Genomic DNA, 17,913 nt, shown 5'->3' with positions numbered 1-17,913 from the left:
TTTTTGGAAGAAAATACATACCTTCATTACCACTCATCTGGTCAACTATGTCCTATTTAATCCCATCTTGGTCATTTTGGGCACATTAAAATGGACACAACCCCATGCACACCAGGAAGTAGAAAGTTATTGTATATGACCTCTACGGCAGGTCTGAAGACTATTCTGCACACATAGACACACCCCACACCCCCCCCGTTCAAAATGTATCTGGAAAAGCTGTCCTTCTTAATGAAAATGTATAGGCTTCGACCAAAAAAGAAACTCATGTAGAGTTTATTTTTGATAATTGGAAAAGTTTTATTGCCATACTTCCAGTGGGGACACAACAAATGATTAAAACTTGTTTTGAACACACAATATGGTTTCAAGAAAGGCTTGTGGCAGGAGACCAACCAATCTTTTAAAACCTTTTTACTGTTCCCCACCTAGTTATACATTACCCTACAGAATTCCTAAAACGGATTACATTGTTCCAGGGGAAACCCTAGTTGTGGGATGGAATGTTTGCGTAGGAGTGAGAGCTTGATATGCTGATAAGGTGCTGAGGGGTCTTGTGGGCCATGAACATATGAGGTACCGACTGGTTCTGTATGGAAGAGGTGAGATTCAATGATGAGATGAAAGTGTTATACTTTAATGTTTTGTTCACTTATTATTTTCATTAATTCCTCCAGTAATAAAACATGTGAATAAGTTTCTCTGAAACAATATCTCCCCTTCCCCACTCAATCATGGTTACCTAATCTTTTCTTGAAGCTTAATGTAATTTTTTTATTGTATACGTAAATGCTATTTCTAGTAGTTCATACTGTATTTGAAATGTATGGTATGTTCACAAAAGTTTTACAATTACATGCTACTATGTTAGGTGTACTATACTTGATTTATGTTTCCCTTCCCTACCCTTCCCTATTAGGTTTGAAAAACAATAAAAACATTGAAATATAAAAGTTTTGGTGTATAATAAAGTCTATAATTGATCATAAAACAAATAAATCGGTGATTGGGATTTAATGATGCTTCTCTAATATGTTTATAAACTAACCCCCAATCGATCCTAATCCCAAAATCCTTATCACATTTTCCTTGTGATTTAATATTTTCTTCATCCCCTAAAATAAATTTTTTATATAGTGAGGACAAAGGTCCTTTCTTATTTTTTAAACAATCTAATGATTGAAAAGGTGTAAGAACAACGTAATTAATTAAATAATATCCTTAAGGGGTCTAGTTTCCCAAATGGGGTCACTTTGGGGGGATTTCCACTGTTTTGGCACCGCAAGAGCCCTTCAAACCGGACATGGTGCCTAAAATATTTTCTAATAAAAAGGAGGCCCCAAAATCCTCTAGGTGCTCCTTTGCTTCTGAGGCCGGTGCTTCAGTCCATTAGCACACTAGGGCCACATGTGGGATATTTCTAAAAACTGCAGACTTTAGGCAAAAAATACTGAGATGCATTTGTCTGGTAAAACCTTGTGTTACAAAAATAAAAAAAAAAGGAATGGCTTAAAAATTAATTTCTGCAAAAAAAAAATAAAAAAAAATTACATTTGTCAATTTCACCTCTACTTTGCTTTAATTCCTGTGAAACGTCTAAAGGGTTAATAAACTTTCTAAATGCTGTTTTGAATACTTTGAGGGGTGAAGTTTTTAAAGTGGGGTGACTTATTGGGGGTTTCTAATATAGAAGGCCCACAAAGCCACTTCACATCTGAACTGCCCCCTGTAAAAATAGCCCTTGGAAATTTTATTGAAAATGTGAGAAATTGCAGCTAAACTTCTAAGCCTTGTAACGTCCTAGAAAAATAAAAGGATGTTCAAAAAACTTTGCCAATCTAAAGAAGATATATGGGGGATGTTAATTAGCAACAATTTTGTGTGGTATAACTGACTGTCTTACAAGCAGATACATTTAAATTTAGAAAAATGCTAAATTGTTGCAATTTTTCGCTAAATTTTGGTGTTTTTCACATTTAAATACTGAATGTATTGAGCAAATTTTGCCAGTAAAATAAATCCCAATGTGTCATGAGAAAACAATCCCAGAATCGCTTGGATAGGTGAAAGCATTCCGAAGTTATTACCACAAAGTGAAACGTCAGATTTGAAAAATGAGGCTCTGTCAGGAAGGTCAAAAGTGGCAAAAGCAAGCTGAAATAAAAATAACCGCCTAATTTTATTCTGACATATCACAATCTTGAAATATAGTAGTGATCCTAACCGACCTAAGACAAAAGAGAGGGATGTGTACTAGAATTAAATGTCAGGAATTATGAAAATGTAGGTGTGTTGGTGTGTTGGTGTGTGTGTGTGTGTGTGTGTGTGTGTTCTGGCCACTACTTTGTGGAGTGTAAGGCTTACAGTCCTAGGGAAAGGTCCTTCCATCTGTTGTGGATCTTTGGAGCTCCTTAACGGTTATCCTTTAGGTCTTTGTTGAATCTCTGACAAATGCCCTCCTTGACCACTCTGCGTATTTGTGGGGGCGGCCTGCTCTTGTCAGGTTTGTAGTTGTGCCATATTCTTTCCATTTTCTTATGATGGATTTAATGGTGCTTTGTGGGATGTTCAGCATTTTCTTTATAACCCGACCTTGAGCTATACTTTTCCACAACTTTGTCTCTGACCTGTTTGGAGAGCTCCATCGTCTCCATTTTGTTGGGTTAGTGGTGTTGGTAACTCAGGGGTCTTTCAGAACAGGTGTATTTATACTGCTGTCATGTGACACTTTGCACACAGGGAATCCTTATTCAACTATGCGACAGCTAACAGTAATTGCTATGAATCCCCTAAATAACGTCTGTTCAAACCAAAGGGGGTGAATGCATATGCCCTCCCAACTTTTCAGTAATATTTTTCATTACACTATAATAATTTAGACTATTTGGTCAGGTCCATAAACCTAAAATCCATTTTTATTCTAGGTTTTAAGGCAACAAAACAATTTTTCGCAAGGCACTGTGTGTATATATAGTGGAGTTTAACACTTAATCTTATTTTTAACTGTAATGTATTTGAATATTCCAACACTTTACCGCATGTGCACGTAAAATGCACAGGCATATCTTCACTATGCCCTAAAAGACACTATCATAGGACAGCCATGGGGGACTCACTTAGCCGTCATGTTAAAACCGCCAACCCTGGCGATCACAATGCCCATGGAGATGAAGCAAAGGAAGCCCTCTTCCTTTGTTTATTCTCCTCAGGTGTCGCAATCAGTATTTAAGGTGTCAAATGTCTGAGATTAGAGGACTCGCAATCCTCAGCACCACAAGTAATCATTATGTTCTATTGCGGCTAGAAGAACCCAATTGAGGACATAATGGTACGTCCATTCGAGGAAAGAATTTAAAGTTCAAAAGAACAAAATCCTGGCAAAAATAGTCATCCCATTTGTTCCACATTGTATTGGATTAATATTTGGTTACCTTGGCCTGTATACTTACTTGAAGGCTTGACTAGAGCACTGTGCAAAATCAAATAATCCTGAACTAAATATTTCTCATTTTAGTTCTTCTGGGTCCTGAAAGGCTCATATTTTTTATGTTTTAATCTTTGTTCTTTATTGTTTACCATGGGATCTACATTTTTCTAATATAGATACATTTGGACTTGCATCCAACACACTTCCCAGATTCTAAATGTCTGAGATTTCACAGCCATTTCATACACAAATAATATAAAGAGGCCTATTTTGTAATCTAAAGCCAGCCATACTAAAGATTTTACAGTGTGTGTATGCATATCTCTCAGAGGTTTCTTAGACACAGGACCCGCTGTTGCATGAGGAGTTGGTGCCATAGCTGCTAAGTGCACACATTGGAGAATTTTCTGTTATTGGTTTCCAACAGTGTATCTCCCCATTTAAAGAGGCTGAAGCAGGCTACTCTTCATACACAGGACAAAATAAAGAATATTTCATGAGAACAGCCATATAAAACTACTGCTAAGGCCTCATGCCCACTTCAGTTTTTTCCTTCAGAGTGCTAGCCTGTTTTTTTGACGGCTAGCACCGACCCATTCATTTCAATGGGGCCATGCACACTTCAGTTTTTTTGACGGTCCCGTTCCGACAAAAGTAGAGCATGTCCTAGACTTTGGTCCGAGATTCCGTGATCGTGGGGCCCATACAAGTCAATGGGTCCGTCAATAAAACTGAAAGTACACGGAAGGCATCCGTATGTGACGGAGCCGTTGCCTAGCAACGGCCGGGCGGGCAGAAGTACACATAGAGAGAGATATTGCACTAATCGGCAGCCCCTTCTCTCTATCCAGCACTGATCGAGAGAAGAGGCTGCTGATCAGCGCTGGATAGAGAGAAGAGGCTGGCGATCAGTGCTGGATAGAGAGAAGAGGCAGCCCTTTCAGGCAGAGTTTCTGAAGCGGAACGCAGCGTTAGAAAGAAAAATAAAGTTCATACATACCCCGGCCTTTGTCTTGGTGACGTGTCCTCCTTTTGACATCCAGTCCAACCTCCCTGGATGACGCGGCAGTCCATGTGACTGCTGCAGCATGCAGTGGTCACATGGGATGAAACGGTATCCCAGGAGGAAGAAGCAGGGAGTTCTGGGTAAGTACAAACTTTTTTTTGTTGTGGGTTTTTGAAGGAAACATTAGAAATCTATATTGTGAGTGCCGCACATGGTACTCACTGTCCAGCGGTAGTCACTGTCCAGGGTGCTGAAAGAGTTACGATCAGTGCTGGATAGAGAGAAGAGGCTGCACTGATCGGCAGTAACTCTTTCAGCACCCTGGACAGTGACTACAGCTGGACAGTGAGTACCATGTGCGGCGCTCACAGTATCGGGTCCATAGTGTGAATGGGAATTAGCTGTCTCTCGGAAAAGGAAACACGGAAGTGTACAGGGAGTACACACGGGAACCATACTGATACAATCACAGACACACGGATCCTTGAAAACGGTGATGGAAGTGTGCATGAGGCCTAAGAATGTGCTGATAAACATACCAACAGGTTGCTTGTGTTTACGGCCATATACCATTCATAAACAATACAGCTGGGGTAATGTTGTCAAGCTGATGTCACATCCAACAATCACATAGTCCAATGGCTCTAGCACTGTATACAGTTTGGCCTCATGCACACGACCGTAGCCATGTGCACGGCCGTGATTTTCGGGTCGGCCAGCCGCGGAGCTTTACCCGCAAATTAGCGGGCCGTGCATTATTTTCTATGAGCATGGACCGCAGAACATGGCCATAAGACATGTCCATTCTTTCTGCGGTCCAGGCTCCTGGGCCATGCACGGACCGTGGAAACTATGGTCGTGTGCATGGGCCCATAAAAATGAATAGGGCCGCAATTCTCCCGTGGATTTTCGGAGGAATTGCGGCCGCAAAAGCACGTTCATGTGCATGGGGCCTTTACATACAGCTGTGGCTTTTCAGAACCAAGGGTCCTTGGAAGAATATTTATCAAGCACCTCTTGGGAAGATTATTATTTTTTAATTATCAGAACACAATCCAAACTAGTAAACAACCCCATTAATTTAAAATAAACGGTATAAATGACTAAATTTAATTTTCACATACCAACCACCTTCCTATTTCGGTTTCAAGGTGGAATTTTCTTGCAGGTGTGATTCACAATTAAATTGAATAGCAGAAATAAAATTACACCATATAGATACGTCATAAGCAAATGAAACACTTTCATAACTGAAGTATTGGCTCTCTTTTCCTTAATTGCTAGCAATGCGAACTGACGGACAGTACAAACCACGTGAAATCAGCACTTTATTCATTTATCAAGAAAGAAGACAATTACAAATTATTATAGCTTGCAGTGTCTGTCTGTCTCAAACACACACTTTCATTTCTTCATTCATTCACAGAGGCAAAAGGCCTGTTCACATCTGCGTTGGGCTTCCATTTGGCTCTCTGTTTATCTGTTCCGTCAAAGTAAAAGACAAATGGAAAGCATCGTTTGCATTTACCATTGAGGTCAAATGGTATTTTTTTTTTGTTTCAGTTTGAATCAGTTTGGCTTTGTTCCGTTAGGTTTGAATTTTTTTGATGGAAAGAATAGGGTAAGCACACTACACTGACGGAACAAATGAACGGAAATCCAAACAGAAGCCCATTGCTGATATGAACAGGCCCTTAGCTGTATACTGGAGGGTATTATTTGTTCATCATCACACAACATAAACATATGTTGCATTACATTAACATTTCCGGAAAATAAAAAATATTTAATGCACACATATATATATATATATTTACATCATTTACATCCAAACACCACAGATTGTATTATTTTTTTATAGTTTGTAATTTTAGTTTTACCTTCGCTGAATTATCCAGCACCTACAATGTTCTGTCTTTTCCATTATGGTCCCAGTGATTATAGTGTAAATGAAAGGGCCATAAAGTACAAAAAAACGAGGGGTTGAAAAAACAAAAAAACTTTAGAAAATGATGACCTTGTTATACTTTTGCTTAACTGAGAATTACGATCACGATGAAATGGTGATAAACTCTGAAAGCAGGATTTTAATGCCATGTAATTTACACAATTACTATAGTCTTAATAATCTAGCAGCTTTGCATAAACAGCGTTTTAAATTGTCCTAAAAAATAATTAGAAAAAAAACAAGAAAAAAAATGATGTTAATTTACCATCTTGTATGTCCACATTGAAGATTGGTTCAGATACCAATTGTAGTTACCTAGCTGTAGTTAACAGTTTAACTACTGCAATAACTAAAATTACTAGATTATCAAAAAATTATCTTTATTTTTGATATTGTCCCAATGCATTTTGGGTTCTTAAAAAACAACATAGCTGTTAACTAATCTAAACCCAAAATCCAAATCATGGTCTAAAATAAACCTTTTTTTTTTGTTGCTGCTGACGTAACAAAACAAGGGCACGTTAAAATGTAATAATTATATGCATCAAAACTTTATATCCAAAACATTTTGAGTATCCAACTGGATATTCTTTAACAGACACAATTTTAACAAATCCGATAATGTGATCGTACTATATTCAACAGCTTTTATTACATTCACTTGAATGGGGCTGAAATACCATACACAGCCCGTGGACAAGAATTGCGCCTTTTCTTCTGATCTCAGGCAACCCCTTTAAAAGCTTCTCTTCAGAACGCCCAGCTTCTGGCAGTGCAGATCTGTGACGTCACTCACATGTCCTGCATCGTGCCGGCACCAGAGGCTACAGTTGATTCTGCAGCAGCATCAGCGTTTGCAGGTAAGTAGCTACATCGACTTACCTGCTAACGCCGATGCTGCTGCAGAATCATCTGTAGCCTCTGGTGCCGATGTGTCCGACACGATGCAGGACCTGTGAGTGACGACACAGCGTGATCTCTGGAGAACACGGCTGTGTCTGCACTGCCAGAAGCTGGGCGTTCTGAAGAGAAGTGGATGATACTTCTCGTCAGAACGCCCAGCTAGTAAAAGTAGTAAAAACGCCCCGATGTACGCACATAATACACGCCCAGTTGTACTTTTACTTTTCAACACGCCCAGTTGTACTTTTGCAAGCCTCATTTGCATAAATACGAAAATGGTCATAACTTGGCCAAAAATGCTCGTTTTTTCAAAATAAAAACATTACTGTAATCTACATTGCAGCGCCTATCTGCTGCAATAGCAGATAGGGGTTGCAAAATCTGGTGACAGAGCCTCTTTAAAGGGAGTCCGTCAGCAGAAATTTCCATATCAAACTAGCAACAGAGTAATAGAGTGTAGGCTCACCTGAATGTATATGCAAATGAGCATGTTGGCACAATGAGGGCGTCACCGCTGCTCTAGAATGCCCGGTCTTCTTTCCCCAGGCCATCCCTCCCTCCATCCCTTGTTTCATTGATTGACAGGGGCCAGGCAGTGTAATAGGCGAATTCACGATATTACTCCGGTGCTAGTTTGATATGGAAATTTCTGGTAAACTCCCTTTAAAATCTAAAGACACAAATCAAACAAAAAGAGGCAGGAAGGAACATTGGGAAGAACTGCCTTGAGCATATTAACCTTATTGGGAGCTCATGCATTCTACAAGCCTTAAAGTCACCAGGTGAGATATATTTAAGTGGAGTAAAGACCAATGAATGCCCCAAGTTGCATTATATTTTTGAAGCTACATGTTGTGCTAAAAGAAAAAAGTGCATGAAGTGACCAAAGGACAGTAGAGCTTACAGTCCATATATTTATGGGCACTAGCAGGGACGTAATATGGAGGGCCAGCCTCTCAGATGAGAAGTGAAAAAGAAAAGCCTTTAAGATTTATTAAAACCTGGCAGAGGGGCCCAAATCTACATCCTGATCTATACAATTTAATAGGTGTTAAGGACATTGCTCATTTGTGTCAACCATACAGGCACTATAACCTGTATTAATACAATAGCATGATAGGTACTCGAAGATATAGAGACATCTACAATAAAATGATGGTGGATAGAAATGTGAGACTTAATACCACTAAATATTTACCTCTATTAATGATGGTAAAGAGTACGTAATAATTCACTTGTGCATTGTTGACGATACTTTCCCTTTAAAATTAAGTACTAAATTGGTATTGTCTAATAAAACAATATTTAAAAAAAATACATAAGAAAATTAAATGCAGCAATCCTACTGTACATGTTGACATATTTATCACCTTACGAGGATTCATTCTCTCAGTCATGAAAAAGTTGAATGGCCTACGGATTTCTAGAGCGATACAATATGTGCTCTGTAATTCTCAAAAGTGCTAGTAGACCTGTAAAGGTTAAAAACGATACATTATTAAGGAACACTAATTAAAAAATATGGCACTATTCCGCTTTCATTGTGTTTAAATTCTGTAGAATATAGTACTGTGCCAGCATCCAGGAGAGAAACGGCAGTGGCATGCTGCAGTCTACCAAGAGACAACAAAAGGCGAAACCAGAAACGTATGTACACCATAAAGGATTTTATCGTGGTATTGTCCCACCGGTCACGGTCATTTTCTATATCGTGACAAGTTATAGGTTCCTTATTATTATTATTATTATTGTCGCTGTCTAGCTTGGGTGCAGCCTTCTTTATATTCTCTACAACTTCTAGTTACTGGAATCACAAGAATTATTCTAGAAAACGCTCTCCTTTAGAGGCATTTAATAGACCACATGGGTAAACGGGATTCATCATATAATGGACTACATGTTTTCACAACAATGGACGGGTTGTTGGTTATGCTCGATGTGACCGTCGAGCTATGCGTAACCCTTTCAGGACTAAGCCATTTTTTTTGTTTTTTCGTTTTTCACTCCTGGCCTTCCAAGAGCCGTAACTTTATTTTTCCGTCAGAGTGGTGTGAGGGCTTATTTTTTGCAGAAGGAGGAGTTGTAGTTTCTATTGACACCATTTAAAGTACTATCTAATGTTCTGGGAAATTAAAATAGAAAATTATTTGTGGGGCAGAATTGGGGAAAAAAAATGCAATTCTTACGTTGTTTTTTGGGTTTGGTCTTTACGGCTTTCACCGCGCAGTAAAAATGACCACTTAACTTTATTCTGCAGGCCAGAGGCAGGGCTTAACAGAGGCAGAAATAAGGCAGACCTGGGGGCGTTCATTAGGCCCCCGGGCTGCCATGACAACCATCAGCACCCTGCGATCGCGTCGCTGGGATTGGGCGACGAGCTGTCGGGAGGGGGCTGCGCCCCTCTAACAGCTTGGAAGCAGCTTCCTTGTGGCTAAACAGCCAGGATCAGAGCGATTTCCGTTTCTGGCTATTAATGCGAGGTGTCAGCTGTAATCCACAGATGACACCGGCAGTTACGTCCAGGTGCGTGAAGTGGTTAAAAGAGAACATAAAAATAGGGCATCATTTCGTAGTCCTGTCCAGCAGGTGACGCTCCACTTGAACCCATAGGTGCAGATACGCACTGCATCACCACTCTTTGACATCAACTTTCAGAATCAGTAACATCTGGTCAATAGTCCACAATCTATTAAAACATAATATTGCATCTTGCAATTCATCTAGTGAACGCATTTCCATGACTCTTTGGACTGTCACAAACCTCGCCATTGTTAAACTGCTTGACGTTTTCAAGACTAGTTCGATACACCTTTTGAAGGCCTTAGTGGTAGATGCATAAATCTAAAAAGTTATTATGTTCAGTGCCAAAAGAACTGCAGAAAAACCTGCATGCTTTCCTAGGGAGCCTAGAAAAAGATAACATCTTCTTTGTTTGTGTCTTCATCAGCGGGAGGTGCTGGAGGTGAAATTGAAGGTGTTAGAAGGTGGCCACTGCTTTGTCGGTAAAGGCTTGATGGATATGTTGGTATTTCACTGGTAGGATCTTGTCCAGAAGGATCTAAGTAGTATAAACATAAGCAGGTAGTGAAATATAAATGCAAATATAGAGAGCTCTACGTTCATTACAAACCAAATACACTTTTCTGTAATCTAACAATAAAATACCCTACGTCCTACTGCTTTGCAGTTTCCACTCAGAAACTCTTACCTGCATGTACTCAGGACTCCTTTCTCCAATTGTTAAAGCGGCTGTCCAGACATAAGAAAACATGGCTGCTTTCTTGCAGAAAAAGCACCACACTTGTCTACAGGTTGTGTGTGGTATTGCAGCTCAGATTCATTCACTTCAATACCATGGACAGTTGTGGAGCTGTAGTTTGAAGAAAGCTGCCATGTTTTTCTAACCCTGTACAACCCCTTTCATGTCATGTGCTGGTGACCACATAGTCTATTCACATAATAGACAATGTGCTGAGGAATAAAAATGTCCAAATCCGCGTTGCCCACAATGGAGGACATTAAATGGTGCGGTCAGTTCAACTGTCCTGACGGAGTCGACTTTGATGGAAGGATACAGCTTCTAAGTATACAGGATACAAATAGGCTGTATCTTAAAAAGTAAAACATTTTTGTTTTTTTAATTATAGTCAATTTAAAAGTTTCTTTAAATCAACTAAAACATTGATTTATGACAAAAATAAATGGGGTTCAAGGGTGTACATAGCCTTTAAAAGCAGCAAGAACTTTGTTAAAGAGGACCTGTCCCCACTCCTGACAGGTCTACTTTAGCAAATACTACTTTTATTCCCATGAAATTTCAATTATGGAACATATTTTCTTAGAACTATGTGCTGTGCCGTTCCGCCTAGAAATGTATAAATAAATTGACAACTGACAATGGTGTTACCATTCCCCCATGTCAAAGGGGTGTGTCCCTACTAAGTCTCACTGTCAGCGCGGATTGGACATTGTCAGTATGTAGGGACATGATATATTACTATCTCACTGATAACCAAGGTTTTCGTTCCGTTAAATTATAAAAATGACTGCCTGATTTGAACGATTAAAATAAATTTATTATGATATTCTTAAAAATGGGCCCTTAGAGCCAAATTAACAGGCTCAATCATTATGTCAGCTATTATATATATATGCTGAATCCCAACGATTGACTGGTAATAGCGCCGTACCACGCTACACCTTGCGCTATGTTGCGCTCGTCCGGCTCTTAAAGCCACGTACAATACTCTGGTCAGCAATAGGGTCAAAACCTCCAAGGTTTGGTCGCAAGCCCCCTATTCCGAGATCACTGACCAGTATACTTCTCAAAGTTAGATTGTTAGTTGTAATATTCTATCGTTAATCCTACGCGTTTCAGAACCACCGTTACTGGTGGAACCTCTTCAGGGATTATTAGTGTTAAACGATAATTTTTGATTTAAATGCCGGAGCGCACGGTTGTGTGCATTAATGAACCTCCCGGCCCGTGCACGATCAAGATACAATGGTCGCACACGAGCCGGCGAGGTGCCGGTCTTTTAAGCGGCTAGGGCCCGCCCCCCATATTGACATGCCCCCGGCGTACCACCAATCCACATCCGACACGTCACTCAGGACCTGTCAGGATTGTGGCACGCCTTCAATTTTCGGCAGCCAATAGGGTATATGTAAGACGACTAGCGTCCCTAGTAACGCTGGAGATCCAAAAGCGGATCCAATGCTTCAATGGGGAGTATTAAATTGTGAGTGGATGCAATGTCCTAAGTAGAGGACAATGCGCCGAACAACCGGCCCAAAAACCCCCATTACTACCAGATTGCAGAGTGAACACAGTGCACGGCAAAAGATCGTCTGGCCGACACCACAGTTGCGTCTCGTTGCTATGACGACCACAGGACGCACACATATCACTGGGTAGGTTACAAGCATGCAACACTACTCCTCAAACGAAATCGAGATGTTTAAACCTCCACAGACATCTACACGGGTTACTAGGGTGTACTTAATACTATATCAAGATGGTACATAGCCATAGTCCGAGGTAAAGACAGCTACCCATACTCACAAAACCATGTATCCTTACAGAGTTCTATCTCTCCCTGGATTATAGATGACCCCTTCTCGTGTCTACTAAAGGGGACATACTAAACCAGCTTGTATTTCAAGGGTACATGGTTGTGGATGACAAAACGATGTCATAGAAAACACGCATACGAAATTTGTTCGTTCATACCCAGGGGAGCAGTGGTGCGCAGTCGAAAAATCCACTGTGCTTCCTTTTGAAGGATAATTTTATTAATATTCCCTCCTCTCATAGTGGGTCTCACGTATTCAACACCTTGGAATCTCAGAGAGGAACTATCCCCATTATGAAATTCCCAAACGTGACGCGATATCGGGGTATCCTCCTTCCTTCTGCAGTCCCCTATATGATCCCGTATCCTCCTCCTGAACTCTCTGATAGTTTTGCCAACATACTGTTTTCCACATATACAGGTAATCATATAGACAATGCCCTTAGTCCGACAGTTGATATACGTTCTGTTCTCAAAAATCCTTCCCGTACTCATACTCTTGAAAGTCGTGCCACATTGAATAGAGGCACACGCCTTACATGATCCACATCTATACGTCCCTTTGAGGTTACCATTGAGCCACGTAGTAGAGGGGTCCTGTCTACCCATATGGCTATGTACCACATAATCCTTGATATTCCTACCCCTCCTGAACGTAATCAAGGGAGAATGTCCCACCAAATCTCCAATATCTGGATCAGCCTCAAGGATCCCCCAATAACATTGGAGGATTTCCCTGATCTCCGAACTAGCTGAGTCAAATGTACCAATGACTCTGATGATATTGTCATCACTTTGCTTTGGTCTGGGATTCAATAAATCATCACGGTTACATCCTAGGGCGTTCTGATAAGCCCCTCTTAGAATGTGTCTCGGGTATCCTCTATTAATAAATCTGTTTTCCAGTTCACATGCCGATATTTTGAAATCAGATACAGTGGAACAGTTTCGTCGTGCCCTCAAGTATTGACCCTTTGGTATTCCCCGTTTTAAATTCATAGGGTGACAGCTCTCCCACCTAAGTAAGCTATTTGTGGCCGTTTCTTTACGAAACATGTTGGTATGAATATTTCCACCCGCGGATTTCGATATCACTATATCCAAAAAAGTAATTTTATTCACACTAATTTCTGATGTGAAAAACAACCCTTTATCATTAACATTCAGTATGGCCACAAATTTCTCAAACTCCACCTGGGTCCCTTTCCATAATATTAAAATGTCATCGATGAATCTTATCCATAGTATGATATGCGATACCCATTGTTCCATTTTTTCACAAAAAACACATAACTCCTCCCACCAACCCAGGTATAAGTTCGCATACGTGGGTGCACAAGGGCTCCCCATCGCGACTCCCCTGAGTTGGTGGTAATATTTCTGGTCAAATAGAAAGAAATTGTGCTCAAGGATATATTTAAGGAGCGAGATAACAAATTCATTATGAGCTGCGAATTGGGTTCCTTCCCCCCTAAGGAAATGTTGAATGGCAAGACAACCCTGATCATGTGGGATAGAGCTATACAGTGCCTCAACATCTAAGGAGGCCAGTAAAACGTCCTGTTCACATCTAATACCATCCAACTTCCTTAGAGCATCCATCGTATCCCTGATGTATGATGGGAGTGACACCACAAATGGTCTCAAAATCCTGTCAATATATAGGCTAGCATTTTGTGACAGACTGTTGATGCCCGAGACGATTGGTCTACCCTTTAATGGCTCCAGTCCTTTATGGATTTTTGGCAAACTATAAAAGGTAGCAATTTGGGGAAAATCAATCAGCATGAAGCTCATCTCATTCTCACTTATAAGGTCCAAAGTTTTTGCAGGACCTAAAATCCCCTTCAATTGGTTTTTGAAAATCATCGTCGGATCTGTTTCTAGCACCCTATAACACTGTTTGTCTTGCAGTATTTTATAACACATCGCCTTGTACTTGATCCGGTCCATGACCACAGTATTCCCACCCTTATCAGATGGTTTGATAATAATACTGTCATCATTTTCCAGCGATCTAAGTCCTGCCATTTCCTCTCTGGTTGTATTAAATCGGCCACATTTAGATTTGTCTAGTGACCGAAGTTGATCCTCCACCACCTTAATGAACACATCGATCGATTAAGAATATCATAATAAATTTATTTTAATCGTTCAAATCAGGCAGTCATTTTTATAATTTAACGGAACGAAAACCTTGGTTATCAGTGAGATAGTAATATATCAATTATTCTAGTTTGTGGAATTTAATTGGAGATGGCAGGATTCCTCACAGGGGATATTAATACGGATAAGTGGATGCATGACGCTAGGGAGGTGTTCTCAGAGAATGAGATTGCACCATCCATTCAGAATATGAGTATCACCGTAGCTTTTCGGCAGTTAACTAAAATCTACAAGGACCACATAAGAGCTTGGTGGGAAATTCAGACACTAGAGACATATACAAGGCGATGTGTTATAAAATACTGCAAGACAAACAGTGTTATAGGGTGCTAGAAACAGATCCGACGATGATTTTCAAAAACCAATTGAAGGGGATTTTAGGTCCTGCAAAAACTTTGGACCCTATAAGTGAGAATGAGATGAGCTTCATGCTGATTGATTTTCCCCAAATTGCTACCTTTTATAGTTTGCCAAAAATCCATAAAGGACTGGAGCCATTAAAGGGTAGACCAATCGTCTCGGGCATCAACAGTCTGTCACAAAATGCTAGCCTATATATTGACAGGATTTTGAGACCATTTGTGGTGTCACTCCCATCATACATCAGGGATACGATGGATGCTCTAAGGAAGTTGGATGGTATTAGATGTGAACAGGACGTTTTACTGGCCTCCTTAGATGTTGAGGCACTGTATAGCTCTATCCCACATGATCAGGGTTGTCTTGCCATTCAACATTTCCTTAGGGGGAAAGGAACCCAATTCGCAGCTCATAATGAATTTGTTATCTCGCTCCTTAAATATATCCTTGAGCACAATTTCTTTCTATTTGACCAGAAATATTACCACCAACTCAGGGGAGTCGCGATGGGGAGCCCTTGTGCACCCACGTATGCGAACTTATACCTGGGTTGGTGGGAGGAGTTATGTGTTTTTTGTGAAAAAATGGAACAATGGGTATCGCATATCATACTATGGATAAGATTCATCGATGACATTTTAATATTATGGAAAGGGACCCAGGTGGAGTTTGAGAAATTTGTGGCCATACTGAATGTTAATGATAAAGGGTTGTTTTTCACATCAGAAATTAGTGTGAATAAAATTACTTTTTTGGATATAGTGATATCGAAATCCGCGGGTGGAAATATTCATACCAACATGTTTCGTAAAGAAACGGCCACAAATAGCTTACTTAGGTGGGAGAGCTGTCACCCTATGAATTTAAAACGGGGAATACCAAAGGGTCAATACTTGAGGGCACGACGAAACTGTTCCACTGTATCTGATTTCAAAATATCGGCATGTGAACTGGAAAACAGATTTATTAATAGAGGATACCCGAGACACATTCTAAGAGGGGCTTATCAGAACGCCCTAGGATGTAACCGTGATGATTTATTGAATCCCAGACCAAAGCAAAGTGATGACAATATCATCAGAGTCATTGGTACATTTGACTCAGCTAGTTCGGAGATCAGGGAAATCCTCCAATGTTATTGGGGGATCCTTGAGGCTGATCCAGATATTGGAGATTTGGTGGGACATTCTCCCTTGATTACGTTCAGGAGGGGTAGGAATATCAAGGATTATGTGGTACATAGCCATATGGGTAGACAGGACCCCTCTACTACGTGGCTCAATGGTAACCTCAAAGGGACGTATAGATGTGGATCATGTAAGGCGTGTGCCTCTATTCAATGTGGCACGACTTTCAAGAGTATGAGTACGGGAAGGATTTTTGAGAACAGAACGTATATCAGCTGTCGGACTAAGGGCATTGTCTATATGATTACCTGTATATGTGGAAAACAGTATGTTGGCAAAACTATCAGAGAGTTCAGGAGGAGGATACGGGATCATATAGGGGACTGCAGAAGGAAGGAGGATACCCCGATATCGCGTCACGTTTGGGAATTTCATAATGGGGATAGTTCCTCTCTGAGATTCCAAGGTGTTGAATACGTGAGACCCACTATGAGAGGAGGGAATATTAATAAAATTATCCTTCAAAAGGAAGCACAGTGGATTTTTCGACTGCGCACCACTGCTCCCCTGGGTATGAACGAACAAATTTCGTATGCGTGTTTTCTATGACATCGTTTTGTCATCCACAACCATGTACCCTTGAAATACAAGCTGGTTTAGTATGTCCCCTTTAGTAGACACGAGAAGGGGTCATCTATAATCCAGGGAGAGATAGAACTCTGTAAGGATACATGGTTTTGTGAGTATGGGTAGCTGTCTTTACCTCGGACTATGGCTATGTACCATCTTGATATAGTATTAAGTACACCCTAGTAACCCGTGTAGATGTCTGTGGAGGTTTAAACATCTCGATTTCGTTTGAGGAGTAGTGTTGCATGCTTGTAACCTACCCAGTGATATGTGTGCGTCCTGTGGTCGTCATAGCAACGAGACGCAACTGTGGTGTCGGCCAGACGATCTTATGCCGTGCACTGTGTTCACTCTGCAATCTGGTAGTAATGGGGGTTTTTGGGCCGGTTGTTCGGCGCATTGTCCTCTACTTAGGACATTGCATCCACTCACAATTTAATACTCCCCATTGAAGCATTGGATCCGCTTTTGGATCTCCAGCGTTACTAGGGACGCTAGTCGTCTTACATATACCCTATTGGCTGCCGAAAATTGAAGGCGTGCCACAATCCTGACAGGTCCTGAGTGACGTGTCGGATGTGGATTGGTGGTACGCCGGGGGCATGTCAATATGGGGGGCGGGCCCTAGCCGCTTAAAAGACCGGCACCTCGCCGGCTCGTGTGCGACCATTGTATCTTGATCGTGCACGGGCCGGGAGGTTCATTAATGCACACAACCGTGCGCTCCGGCATTTAAATCAAAAATTATCGTTTAACACTAATAATCCCTGAAGAGGTTCCACCAGTAACGGTGGTTCTGAAACGCGTAGGATTAACGATAGAATATTACAACTAACAATCTAACTTTGAGAAGTATACTGGTCAGTGATCTCGGAATAGGGGGCTTGCGACCAAACCTTGGAGGTTTTGACCCTATTGCTGACCAGAGTATTGTACGTGGCTTTAAGAGCCGGACGAGCGCAACATAGCGCAAGGTGTAGCGTGGTACGGCGCTATTACCAGTCAATCGTTGGGATTCAGCATATATATATAATAGCTGACATAATGATTGAGCCTGTTAATTTGGCTCTAAGGGCCCATTTTTAAGAATATCATAATAAATTTATTTTAATCGTTCAAATCAGGCAGTCATTTTTATGTAGGGACATGCCCCCAACTGGTAATACCCAGTTGTAAATTTATTCATAAATTTAGAGGAGGAATAAAAGAGGAACAGCAGAACGCCCATGCGAACCAATAAAATTCCAGCTTTCATTTTTCCATAGCAGGAT

The 17,913-nt window shown here is 40.7% G+C and overlaps 1 protein-coding gene across 1 annotated transcript in view; it reads right to left on the bottom strand.

Annotated features, from left to right (window-relative positions):
* Positions 1–7,282: 7,282 nt before the first annotated feature.
* The window catches only part of ARHGEF18 (Rho/Rac guanine nucleotide exchange factor 18), a 478,484-nt gene continuing 467,853 nt past the window's right edge, over positions 7,283–17,913 (bottom strand). Inside the window, exon 31 of the mRNA XM_075863189.1 lies at positions 7,283–10,342. Coding sequence (XP_075719304.1) covers positions 10,191–10,342 — 152 coding nt within the window. The 3' untranslated portion in view covers positions 7,283–10,190. The remainder of the gene's footprint in view (positions 10,343–17,913) is intronic.

Source organism: Rhinoderma darwinii, chromosome 1, assembly GCF_050947455.1.
Source record: "Rhinoderma darwinii isolate aRhiDar2 chromosome 1, aRhiDar2.hap1, whole genome shotgun sequence".
NCBI classification, from domain to species: Eukaryota; Metazoa; Chordata; class Amphibia; order Anura; family Rhinodermatidae; genus Rhinoderma; species Rhinoderma darwinii.
The sequence above is the reverse complement of the archived record's forward strand: the minus strand, read 5'-3'. Positions and strand labels throughout refer to the sequence as shown.